The sequence below is a fragment of the Hipposideros armiger genome, unplaced genomic scaffold (assembly GCF_001890085.2).
Source record: "Hipposideros armiger isolate ML-2016 unplaced genomic scaffold, ASM189008v1 scaffold_1538, whole genome shotgun sequence".
NCBI classification, from domain to species: Eukaryota; Metazoa; Chordata; class Mammalia; order Chiroptera; family Hipposideridae; genus Hipposideros; species Hipposideros armiger.
The window spans coordinates 46,095-60,203 of NW_017732888.1; the positions used below are offsets into that span (position 1 = coordinate 46,095).

Consider the following 14,109-nt stretch of genomic DNA (forward strand, 5'->3'; position numbering starts at 1 on the left):
GTGGAGGACGTTGCTTCACTGGCCCAAGTTGGCACCATCATTGTGCTCTTCCCGGGCGAGGCAGATCAGTCACCGGCTTCTGGACAGCTGCTCACTGAGGCTGCTGGCCGCTCACGGTGGCTGCTGGCTACACACGGTAGCCCATGGCAGCCCACTGCAGCAGGGGCTGCAGCCTATGCAGTCGCTGGCGACTCACGGCAGCCCAGCTCCAGGTTTAGCTGTTGTTCAGCATCTTAGCTGTGGAGGGCAGTGTCACTGGCCCTCATATGTGGGAACCCAACTGGGGCCCTCTGGCGTCCCAAGCCAAGCTCTTAACCAACACGCCACTTGGCCGGCCCTCATAAGAAATTTTTTAAAGGTGTTTGGTATTCCTGTCCAAACTTGAAGAATCAGATTTCTGTATTTTCATCAAGGGAGTTTAAAAAATGGAAATTGTTTTTAAGACTTTTTTAAAAAGTGACAAGATGACATATTTAATCCGTGTAATGTAGGCCAGTAAGAGATTTGTGCCCCAATATATTCTTTTCTATCCTTTGCAATTCTGGTTGGAAGAATATTTTTCTAAATCTTTTCAAAGCAAATTTCTATTTTCTTCAATTATTTGCTAGCATTTAAAATTTTAAAAAAAGCTTAAATTTTTTGTTATTAGTGTTATTTCATTGGCATAGTAATTGTTTTCAATATTGCTCGTTGTTTTTAGACTAATCACGTCTTCACAGTGTTGGTACCCTGATGGATGAGCTATTTTATGCCAGATTGAAAATTAATAAAAGTTTGAGTGGTATATTAAAGAGCATAAAATGAGAACATTTACTATGAAAAAGTCAAGAACTGAGGATGTAATAAAACAGGCACTTGCAATGCAGTTGGTTTAAAACGGTCCAAATTATTTGAAAAGTTATTCAGTAATTTACATCAAGAGTTTTAATACTCATCATACTCTTGGCTCCAGTAATGGAATTCCCTGACAAATCAGCTTTCAGGAAATCTGAAGTATAGAAATGTACATATATATAAAGGTCCTCATCATGGTGTCATTTATTATATTGAACAAATTGGAAGCTCCCTAAATGTTCTATAAGACAAGTTGAACAAGTTGTGCTAGATCTATAAAGGAATGTTATATAGTCACTGAAATTATACTTAACGGAGAATATTCATACATTGGAAAACAATGCAACTTTGGGTTTTAAAAGGGATCATTATGCAAAACTACAATGTAATCTTGAAAAATTTATTAATAGAAAAAAGACTGGAAAATCTACAGTGACGTTAGTGATGGCCTAGTGCTATAATATCCATATATTTATTATTAGAAACATTATTTTTAAAAACTCAGGTACTTATTTTGAGAAGAGTTTGAAAAAGTTTGTCATTCATAACACATTTTCAGAAATAATGTGTGTGCTAAAAGTAATTTTTCTTACATAAAAATTAAAGGCTGTATAACATCTTTGGTTTTTAAGAAATCAGCAACTTCAAGTTCAAATCTTCTTTGCTGCTTTTTGAATTAGAAAAAGTTGTGATTTAATTTTATAAAAATGTTGACCTCTATATGGAAAAAGCAGAAATGATTGAATACTCATTAAAGGAGAAGCTTACTTTTAAGTTTTGTATTACAAGATTCCCAATGACAGCATTTTATTTCTCAGAAGTTATCAATTGTAATTCTTTTCTTATACCATACAACTTAAATGAGCAATAATAAAAATAAAAATTCATAATTTGCATCTAGTTGGTACCAGCAAAATGATTTGAATTTAGCAAGGGGAAAGCTTTCTATACTTGTTTTAAATTTATAAAAAGAAATCTGGAAAAAGCTAATGCATTTATAATCGAAATATGAAAACTTTATGAGTATATACAGATGGCTTACATATGAATACAGTTTTATTCCTCTGACACTGATAAAAATGACCAATTATCATTGTTTCTATTTTAAATATTACTAACTTTTTGAGTCATTATTTACATGTTAAAGGGGGCTTTTATGTTTCTTCTACTTTATAGATATTTGAGATATTTGGACCCGTTGCACATCCGTTTTATGTGTTACGGTTTAATTCTTCAGCACACATTGAGAGTAAAGGTATTAAAATAAAGGACACTATGTATTTTGCTCCATCAATGAAAGACTTCACCCAATATATATTCACAGAAAAACTTAAAAAGTAAGTACTTTATTGACATGTTGTTTGCTTATCTAATGTTTATTTTTTAGTAATTCTCAGCGATAGTAGTTTCGTACAGTTAAATGGTATCTGCCTTCCAAAGAGTTCATATATCTTTCTTATAACACCTCTGAAAGCTAAAATTTGTTATCAGCTTTTACAGGTAGAGATCATTTATATCTTTTGCCCAAAATGAATTCATCAACTAGTAGGAATACATTTGAGCCATATAAACTTCATGAATTCGAATTCATTGTTTTCCATTATATGCATTTTTTATTATACATGCTACTTCAGTATTAGTATAACCATTTAATAAAATTATTTTCCATTTTAAATATTTTCTTTGGGTTACATTCACAGTACTAACTATTAATAAAACTTTGTAATTCTCAAGGAAAAAAAAAGAGTAGATTTCAGGTTCCTTATAAATTATCAACTTAGAGAAGAGACAACTATTGGGTTGTCGGAAAAGTCATGACATATTTTGTCTATGTTTTTCAAAGGTCATTTTTTTATATAAAGAACAAAGATCAATCAGTGATATATTGCCTGTTTTGTTTGATAAACTTTTGCCACCTTTCAGTGAGCTTCATAATTCCTCATTCATAGAAGGGCCTGTCTTTATCAGCGAAAAACTGAACAAGGTGCTGATTTACAGCCTCATCTAACTTGAACGTTATACCACGCAAGGAGTTTTGAAGAGAGCGAAACAAGTGGAAATCTGATGGTGCAAGGTCAGGCGAGTATGGTGGGTGTGGCAACACATCCCATCCAAGCTCCAGTAATTTTTGACAGGTGATCAAACTTGTGTGTGGTCTCGCATTGTTGTGATGGAACACAACTCGATTACAATTAAAAAGCTCTGGACGTTTCTGGATGATAGATTTGTTCAAACTGCCTAATTGCCAACAGTACACATTCAAATTGATTGTTTGGTTCCTTGGTGTAGGAGCTTGAAAAACAGGACACCTTTAAAATCCCATCACACTGAGAGCATAGCCTTCCTCTGATGAATGTCTGCTTTCGATGTCGTTTGAGGCGAATCATCAACGTCGGGACCAAGACCGTTTGTACACCACATTGTTGTCAACAATCCACTTCTCATCGCCAGTTATCAGTCGCTTCAAAAAAGGATCGTTTTCCTCACATTTAATGAGCATATTGCAGATGTTTATACGCACTGTCAAATGAACTTCTTTGAGTTCATGTGGAACCCAAATATCCCAGCTTATGTATCCCAGCTTCTTCAGGTGGTCATGAACACTTGAATGATCGATGTTCAATGCTTCTGCAATCTCTCGTGTAACGTGGGTTTGACTCGATCAATGCCTTTATTTTTGTCGTCATCAACCTCAGTGGGCCTCCCTGACTGTGGAGCATCGTTGAGATCAAAATCACCAGCACAGAATTTCGTGAACCATTGCCTTGGCACTGACGTTCTTATACAGCATTGTTACCGTAAACTTTTCACAAGCTTGACGTGCGTTCTTCCCTTTTTGGAAGTAAAACAGTAAAATATGGCAAAAATGCACAGTTTGGTCTTCCATCTTCAACTTGTTGTAAAATCTCCAAAACTCAGCCTAATCGCTCATTTTTTCTTTAGTGAAGCTTAGAACTGTCAGCTATCAAATAACATAGCAATAACATAGATGCGAATGACTCTAGCACTTCCATAAATGAACTACTGCCATCTGTCGCAAACATGCATGACTTTTCCGACAACCCAATAATGTGTTCCTGAAAAGTTGTGTATCAAAACGGTGATAAACAGGGCTGACTTTAATAAATCAGTGTTCTCAATTTTGTCTGTAAATACACTAAATGATGCCTGTGTCATCTGGGTAGTAATATTCCTACATACTTATGCTCCCACTGGTTCATTTTGCATTTCCGTATTTTAATTGTGTGCCAAGTGTTTAGCTGTAGAGCTGTTTACATCACACTTATAATTATACAATTTAATTTTATATAAACCAGTGGCATATAGTTCAAGTAGAATTGCTTTTTCTATAAAAATTAGTTGAATGCTTCAGAAAGATGTAATGAATAGAGCCACTAAAAATACTGTCAAATTAGGAGTGGAAGAAAAGTCCACAAGAGATGGGGAGAAAAGGGATATCTTAAATTCAAGAAGACTTTGCGCTCAGTTTGACATGCGTCTCTCTTAGGTCTAGTTTGTCTTTCATTGGAAACTTGAAATATAGGTGAAGCATTAGGGATGCGGTTTTTGTAGGAAATACAAAGAGAACTTCAGTCGGTGAGTGCTATGTCAAAACTCGAAGTTGCTGACTTCTCAAAAACCAGTGTTTGTGCTATGTCAAAAGCACTAGTCCCAACTGTATGGCATAAGGTCTCTGTTCCACTTACATGTTAAATCAAGTCTCTGAATTTTACTTATTATTTCAGATATGAAAATTTTGTTGCTGATAATTGATTAAACTCTTGTTTAAGAATCCACATAATTATCTGAAGGAACACTTTGTCTAAGTTATTCTTCAGGCTGTGTAAGGTTAATTTTTCTAAATGACCGCCGACAAGAAAAGTGAATTAAATAGAAAGTAAAGTCAAAGATGTTAGTATGTTTTAAAATCATGCCTTAATTAGCATTTCATTCTGCTTTGAATATTAGGATGTTGCTGTAGATAGGCTATATGTTTTGCTTTTGACAAATAAAATATTTTAACTTAAAACAGATAAACTGAAAAAGATTTTCTGAAGATGTTTATTAAATAGATTTTAAATAATACTGGCAGTCTTTGTTCTTGATTTGCAAGAACAAGACTTTTGTCCTAGAAAGAAGCAACAAAAACTAAAGCCTTGGGAAATTAGTCCTACCCTGCAGAGGCCCCTCCCGACAAAGCCGTGCTATTCTAGACTGCATTGTGTTGTCTGTCTGGGGAACTCACTGGAGTCCTTTGCCTTTGAGGTAGAGAAGTTCAGCTTCTCTTCAGCTTCTCCACCTTTAGTAAGGTTATTTTACACTTAGCTTCCCATGAACTTACTCTCTGTGTTAAAAGTGCTCTTTGAAATGTTGCTTGATCTCTTCTTCAGTAGATTTTGATTTTTTCAGTGGTAAGTACACCAGTTAGGGCACTTTTCCCATTTATGTCTTTAAATTCCAGGTCACGGGCACCACAGATGGCATATATGCACAAAAGGAGTACTGGAGCTATGTTAAATGTATAGGTATAAGATGATAATTAGCAAGTAAAAGCTTTTTTAAGTGGTGGAAAATCATTGCTAATGCCTCATCTGTCCGAATTTCAGAGCAAACTTAATTATTTTCACATTGTGCCAGCCCTCTGACATCTGTAAATTGGTTTTTTTGTTTGTTTGTTTGTTTTTTGTAGAGGGCACTGTCACTGGCCCTCACATGTGGGATCCGATCCGGGGCCCTCTGGCGTCCCAAGCCAGCTGTTAACCAACGCGCCACTCGGCCGGCCCTGTAAATTGATTTTTATAGATTGTAGATTAACGGATTAATGATTTTGATGAAGTAGTTCCTGTGAATCTCATTTATTTTTGAGATCTAGTTTAAAGCAGTGAAGACATCTACTCCTAATACTCTAATATTTTAAGGTAATCGAATGACAATATATTGTCAAACTGGAATCAAAAAGTTTAAAAAAATAAGATTAAACTGAGCTTTCAGAAATTATTATTATACTAGTAATTGATCTATATATATATACAATATATAAAGTATATATATATACTTTTGTTGGTCATAGGTATAAAACTTTCTACTAAAAGTAATCAATGCTTGTGATTATACTGCCCTTGAGAATCTTCAAAACTCCTCCCCCTCACCAAACTAGATAACCTTTATTTTACCCTCTCTGCCTTGAGAGTCACTGTTGAATAAGCTTTGGTTGCTCATGGAGTTTCATTGATATTCCTCAGGTAAATTGAGGAGAAAGCATTTCATGTTGTCATCTCTATTGTTAAGCCTGTAAAATCTTAGACAAGGGAATGCCTCATATTCATTTTTGTGTCCTTAGCACCTGGAGCAGTGTCTGACCTATAGTAGGTGTAGAGTAAGCATTTAGTGAAGTGAGTTTTATGAACTGAGCTCAGGTGTGATGCAAGTGTCACAGTCATAGCATCTGGAGATGCTTCTGGACGGCAGAACCACCTTCTGCACACCACACAGCCTGGGCTTCTTACTCTCATACCCCAGTCCTCACATCTGTAGGTGTCCAACTGGTAGGTTTCTCTTAGGAGCTTCCCACATCTTCTGAAACAAGGTAAAGAATATATAAATGGTCCCTTTTCTGCTCTTATTTTCATGTATATTGCAAAATTAAGAGTTGAGCTCATGTCTTCGATTTTATTATTTTCCATGCTATTAAGTTATAGGTGCTTACCAGAATCTTAACAAGTACTTTGACTTTTTGTTTTCTCTTCCTAGGGATAGGGGATCGGATGCATCGTGGAAGAATGATCAGGAACCACCAATGGATGTAAATATAAGTCTTTTTACACAATATTTTAGAAAGTAAGGCAGGACTTAATCTTATAAATTCATCATTCTTGACCATGAGGAGGCCTCTCATGCTGCTTATACTACCTGCTGCGAGCCCATGCACTCTCCCCCTCTCCTAGATGACCCTTTTATACCTTTCAGTAAGAATTTTTGATTGATCATTTAAAATATTTTCAGCCACGTTTTACTAATTATCACCTTATCATTTTACTTATAATTTTCTATTTTTTAACCAGTTTTTGAAACTTGGTAAAGGCAGAATTGTCATTATATTTCAAAATTTTATTCTTCAGTTTAGTAATTTTACTGTGTGAAGACATGAAGACATTTATTAATGGTGTTTTTAATAAGCAGCCTTGCTTTTGGAGGTAGAAAATCATTTGAATCTACCTACCTTTCAATTTTTTACAATATAATCACCGTCTCCAAAAGAGAGTTCTTGATTTTCTCTTTTGAATCTATGTCAGCAGGACTAGTTTTATGTCTGAGTCTTTCTTGAGATGTGGAATAGAGTCAGGAATAGCCTGTAGGATTATTTGATTTAATTTTCCATGAAGATATTTAAGCATATTTTCTTCCTTTTAAGTTATTAAAATATAAAAATTACAGCAATGAGTATATACATTCTTGAAAATAGTATGAGTTTATACAATATGAAAGAAAACATGTAATTACTATAAATGAGCATTTTTATACGTGCTCAGTAGTTCTTACAAAGCTTCCCAGTAATATCAAGTCTTGGTATTTGTAGATGTAACTTTGTTCATTTTAGATGTTCTCAGTGTTGAAGATTCATAGTCTGTGTTACTTTCTAATTTTGCTGAGGTAAGAATTAGGAAATTCATGCTCACTTAGAGGGTCCCTTAACCAGTGAGTGATCTTAGTTTAGTATCCAGATCACCATGGGAACAGTATTTTCTGGTTTACATCATGTAGACATGTGATTTCCATTAAGGCCTTGAAGATTCACTTTATGTTCTTAGTTATGTATAGGGTATTTTATTACTGAAATTACATGCTTTTAAAGTATTCGAGACTTCACAAAGACTTTGAAAGATATTTCTTGTGAAATGCAAAATATTGTGTTGTTTCAGACCTAAGCATTGATGTTGATGATCATGGTAATACTGTTTATGAAATTGGTTTGATTAGGTTAATTATAAAATTAAATTGAGCATACTTCATGTAGTTAGTTTTTTTCTAAGTTATCTGTCCTTTATTTCTACAATATGGAAAACTGAAAGTCTTAAGTTTATTTGATTTTGATGACATTTTGTAGTTTAGAATCATTGCCTAGTGTTAATCATACATTAGAATTGGGAATTTGTGGGGTTTAAACATTTTTGAAAAACCATGCTGTGAAAATGGAGATGTTGGATTTATTTAAAGGAGCTAAAAATTACTTATAGGGAATGCATCATAGTCATGTTCATTGCTAACATGAGTGCTTAATTTGTAGTTGACTAAATGTATTTAATGAATTCCAGTTTATATTAATTTGAATATAAGGAAAATGAACTTTTTTTCTATTTTAGTAGGTGATGGCAAAATATTGCTAAGATACTCTCTCTAAAATAAGCTATTGCCAATTAAAATCCTTTCTCCTTTCTCCCTGTCTTTAGATGATACCCAATTGTTTAAAATGGCACAGTAAGGTTCTTGATTCTCTAATTCATTGTCTCTGATTTTTCTATATAAAAAGCTTTCACTTTTACCTTGCAGAGAACCATTTTCAGTTTTTGAATATACTGTGCCTCTGCACATGTTTCCACTTCTTGGAAATTTCCTTTCCCTTATTTTTACTGCTGACTCATCATTAGAGATTTATCTCAGGTCACCTGTACTAAGTCTTCCAAACTGTTTTTTTTTCTCTCTCTTTCAGCCCCATACTCCCAAAACACTGAATCACAGCACTTGTCACTGGTCTGTTTATCTGTGTTTTTCATTTGACTGAACAGTTTCAGAGACAGGAATGTTTTCCATCTGGTTTCAATACGTGCTACTGTCTGGTAGACACTGATTCAACAGAACTTAAAAATCTTAGCACATTAAGATCAATAATTAAAACTCATGTATTTGAAGGTACTAAAATTAGTTGATGTTTTCAAATTGATTATAGATTCTGAGGTGAATGGCCTTGTTTTTCATGAAGATTTGATCTAGACTGTATGTCAGCAACACTGTACTGAAAATCCCACACAGAGCCTTTCATATACGTTTTATTGCTTCCTTTAAAATGTGCACATATGCATACACAGTGAGCCTGTTTTCATATATTTTTTATGCAACATATCTGTTTTCTGATATTAATAGAATAATAACATGCCTGAATTCTAAGAAATCATAGCAGTCATAATCTATATAGCTTATGAGTCTTGTTTTTTTGGTTTGCTGTAACAGTGAATTTCAAGTTTAGTTACATCTGACTTTCACTCTTGCAATTTAAAATTTCCCTCTTGGAATTTGGATCATGCATGTATCTATCTGCTTGTCAAAACCTTTTCCTGCAGTCCTATCTAGATAGCATTGCCAGTGGTTTTTCTCTACCCTTATTTTGCCTTATTTATTTATAGCCCTTACTATATCTGACATTATATTAATAAATAATACCTGTAAAGTGTTTAGAATAGTGCCTGGCATATAATGAATAGGTGCAATTTTTGCATGAATGAAAGATATAACATTTTCATCTGTTTTTATATTAGGTCTGATATTTTGTTATTTGCATATTCCTCACTAATCCTTCCTTTAGCATTTTTGGCAGGTGGCACTATGATGAATCTTGACAGACTTCTCACTAGTAAATAGTCATATCTGAAGGTTATTAAAGATTGACATTTGAAAGTTATCTATCTGTAACTTTCTAGGAATTAAAAAAAAACAATGCCTTGAGTACTCATCTGATTACTGGACTTTGTCGATTAAGAGTCTTGAAGCATTTATCAAAAAATACTTTATTTTTCTGTCATGTAATTAATTCTAATATTACTGGAAAATGTTAAGTGTAAAAGTATCTTTTGGGGTCAGTGTTAAAAGCCTTATTTTTCTCAAGTCCAAGTATGCACCATTGAATTAGTAAATTCATGTGACATAAATCTATATATTTTCTATGTCAGGCCTTAGATTTCAGCGATGATGAAAAGGAAAAAGAAGCCAAACAGAGAAAAAAGTCTCAGATTCAAGGCCGGAAAAAATTCAAATCTGAATTTAATGAATCAGGTAAGTAAATGGAATATATAGTATTTTTATTTTCACTTACAGTTACTTAAATTCTTCAATAATAAAACTGAAGGAAACATCTGGCATTTCTTTTTACCTCCTGTCATCTACCTAGCATCTTCCACAGCATGAGATGTGGTGGGAGAGGGTAACAAGGATAAAATTCAATGATAGTTTTTCAAGCTTAACGATATAAAAACAGCTTTTAGGGGTAAAAGGCCAACTAAGCCTTGTTATAGTCATTTGTGCTTATGAGCACTTTTTCTTAAGAAACTTATTTTCTTTCCTGTTTAGAATTAAATTATATGGTACTTAATACCTAAATCAAGGTATTTTATTTTTCAACATGCATTCCCTTTTTTTTTTTTAATTTTTATTGTGAAATACACATTTTTTAGAATTAGTTTCAGCTGTACAACACAGTGCAGTAGTTATACTTTTTACCCCTCAAGGTGAGAACCTCATTCCCCCAATCTTCTGCCCCACTTCCCCCACCAATATCATACATATCTGTTACAATCCCCTTGACTCCACTCCCACACTATACTCCATGTCCCATGACTATATATATCTATATATATTTACTTATAGTTGACATACAATATTATACAACATCAGCTTCAGGTGTACAGTGTAGTGATCAGTGATCAAGCCTCTACCCCATCCATGATGCGGTCTCCCTAACAAGACATGTGACCATCTGACACCCTACAAAATATTTACAACATTATTAATTATATTCCTCGAACTGTCTTTCATACCCCTGTGGCAATATTGTAGTTACCTATTTATACTGTCTAATCCCTCCCCCTTCTCCCTCATCCCCACCCCCTCCCAACTAGCAACCATCAGTTGTTCCTCTATATCTCTGAGACCACTTCTGTTTACTTTGCTTGTTCATTCAGTTTTTTAGATTCCACAAATAAGTGAGGTCATATGGTATTTGTCTTTCTCCGACTGACTTATTTCACTTAATATAATGTCCTCTAGGTCCATCCATATCGTTGCAAATGGTAAAATTTCATTCTTCTTTATAGCTGAGTAATACTTCATTGTATAAATGTACCACAGTTTCTTAATCCAGGCGTCTACTGATGGGCATTTCGGTTGTTTCCAAGTCTTGGCTATTGTAAATAGCGCTGCAATAAACATAGGGGTGCCTATATTTTTTCGAATTAGTGTCTTGGGTTTCTCTGGATAGATATCCAGGAGTGGAATTGCTGGGTCATAACGGTAGATCCATTTCCAGTTTTTTGAGATACCTCCATACTGATTCCCATAGTGGCTGCACCAATCTGCAGTCCCACCAGCAGTACACCAGGGTTCCCTTTTCCCCACAACCTCGCCAGCACTTGTTTGTTGATTTATTGATGATAGCCATTCTGACCGGAGTGAGGTGGTAACATGCATTCCCTTTTATTATATCTTTCATGTTTTATTTTTCCTTTTTAAAAATTAAACTTTTTATATATTCACACGCAGTTCTAAGAAATAATAGATCTTGTATGCTCACTACCTTGTTTCCTATAATATAGTAACATCTTGCAGAACTATGCAGTAAAATACCACAACCAGTACATTGACATTGATACAATGAAGGTATAAGATCAGTTCCATCACAGAAAAAGATCCCTGGTGTGTTGCTTTTTTATAGCCATTCACGTTTTCCTCCCTACCTCCTCCTCCTCAACTCCTGGCAACCAGTAATCTATTCTGCATTTCTGTAGTATTTTTTTGTCCTGTCAAGATTGCATATATTCCTATAAATGGAGTCATACAATGTTACCATTAGGGATTGATTGGCACTTTGGCACTGAGCATGGAGATTCATCCCGGCTGTTGTAGGTGTCAAGTTTGTTTCTTTTCCTTACAGAGTGGTGTTCTTTTATGTGCATATATATAGATTGTTTAACCTTTCATGCATTGAGGGGCACCTGGGTTGTTAACAGTTTTTGGTTATAGGCATAAAGTCGTTTTATGCATTTGTGGACCGGTTTTTGTAGAACACAAATTTTCATTGCCCTGGGATAAATGTCCAAGAATGCAATCGTTGGACTATGTGATGTTTGTACATTTAGTTTGTCAAGAAACTGCTGTACTGTTTTTCAGTATGACTGTACTGCTTTACATTCCATCACTGATGTATGACTGACTCAATTTCTCTGCATTCTCACCAGAATCTAGTGTTACCACTTTTTTACTTTAGCCATTCTCATAGTGTGTAGTGATATCTAACTGTGATTTCAACTAGCATTTTCCTAATGACTAATGTTATTGGACATCTTACCATGTGCTCATTTGTGATTTGTGTATCCTCTTCAGTCACGTATTCATGTGTTTTGCCCAATGTTAGTTAATTGTACTTCTGTTTTTTTAACTCTTGAATTATGAGTTTGTACATAATTTCTTCCAGTCTTTATCCTGTGTTTTTATCCTCTAAAAATGGTCATTTGCAGAACAAATGTTTTTAACTTTGATAAAGCCCACTTTATTAGTTTTCCTTATATGGAATCTGAGAATTTCTTATCTATATGTCCATCTCAAAGATTTTCTTTTTTTTTTTTTTTCTCTAAAAGTTTGCAAAATTATTTTAGCTATTCTAGTCCTTTGTCTTTCCATATGAATTTTGGAGTAATCTTCTCTATATTGACAAAATGTCTTGCTGGGATTTTTATAAGAATTGCATTAAACCTGTATATTCGTTTGGAGAGAATTGACATCTTTACTATATTATTGAATTTCCAGAAATTTCTATTTGTTTCTTCTTTGTATCTTTTTTTTGGCTTAGGCTTTCTATTTTTATTTGTTTTAGTGTGTTCATAATTTCTTGTTGAAGCATTTTTATGATGACTGTTTTAACCCTGTGTCAGGCACAACTGATCTCACAGATTCATTGCACACAAATTTTCAAATATCTAACAGTTAACTTAAGTATCATGACTCATCGCTTCTGTATCTTCCCCCTCTACTGTAACCTATCACCAGTCGTGTTTGTGAGTTAGTACAGTAGATGCATTTCATAGCAGCATCTTTGTGTGCATTGAATCTGTGAGATCAGTTGCACCCTATGGGGGGTTAAAATATTTCTCAGGTAGTTCTTACGTCTTTGACATCTTGCTATTGGCCTCAATTTTCCGTTTTCATTAATTTTGAAATCTTGGTATGATGGGTGATTTTCAATTGAAACCTAGCAATAATGTTATGTTATGAGACTCTAGATCTTATTTAAATCTTCTGTTTTGGCAATTTTGTTTTTAAAACTTCTCTGGTAGGGAAAGGAAGGAGGGTGTCACCTTGTTACTGTTAGTACCAGGTAAAGATAGAAGTCCAGGTTTTCTTCTCAGCCTCTATTACACCTGAGGCCAGCCAGGGGTGCCTTGTTCCTGCTAAACAAGCGTAGGCCTCCTCTTCTACCTGAGAGGGTAGAATGCCTCCTTGTTGCTCCCCTGACTCTAGTAGGGGAGGGCCTCCTACCACTGGTCCCTGACTCCACCCATAGCAGGAGGTGGAGGAACTGTTACTGTCAGTGGGGGTGGAAGGCCAGGCTCCCCAAGTGACCTGCAGTGTCACTGTGGGGAGGCCTGGTGACTGGCTCCCTGTTTAACCTGACACCACCCTGGTCTGAGGGGTGGAAGTCTAGGCTCCACTCCGCCTTTGCCGTGTGGGCAGGAGTGGTGGCCAGTTTTCTCGGTGGTGGGCAGGGGGAGTCCAGAAACCTTGTCCGAAAGGTTTCTGTCGGGCTGGGCTTTCCCTTTCCTGATCCTCAGGCCTTTTGGAGTCTTTAAAATTGAGTATTTTAAGTCTTATGCTTTTTAATTACTGTACGATATACTGGAAGTTAAAGAAAAGGTGTTCTTGACATTTTAAACAGTATTTCTTGATGTAGTAAGATTAATTTTGTTTTTTGTGCTTTTTTTTTTTTTTACTCCACTCAAAGGTGAAGATTTTGCTGAAGTGCATCAGAATTGGAATGCTCACAGCTGTGCTTCAGAGCATTCCAAAGGCTATCGCAACAGAGAAGCCACACGAGGCTTTTCCCTGGGGAGACATCCTCGACCTGTCCATGGCAGGCCCCCGCCGCCGCGGTTTTATAACCCGGAGCACGCGGCCTCTCTGGAGACTTCAGGATTCCCACCTCAGAGACAAGAGGGGCTCGTCATGCCACAGTATCCCTTTCCTCCTCCGGTGTTTGACATGCGTCATTTTTCACTCCCTCCTCCCCCGCCTCCT

The 14,109-nt window shown here is 35.4% G+C and overlaps 1 protein-coding gene across 1 annotated transcript in view; it reads left to right on the forward strand.

Annotated features, from left to right (window-relative positions):
• The window catches only part of NAF1 (nuclear assembly factor 1 ribonucleoprotein), a gene marked incomplete at its 3' end in the record, with an annotated part of 37,804 nt that extends 23,695 nt beyond the window's left edge, over positions 1-14,109 (forward strand). Inside the window, exons 5-8 of the mRNA XM_019634208.1 lie at positions 2,011-2,171; positions 6,586-6,637; positions 9,777-9,879; positions 13,817-14,109. Of these exons, the coding sequence (XP_019489753.1) occupies positions 2,011-2,171; positions 6,586-6,637; positions 9,777-9,879; positions 13,817-14,109 (609 nt within the window). The remainder of the gene's footprint in view (positions 1-2,010; positions 2,172-6,585; positions 6,638-9,776; positions 9,880-13,816) is intronic.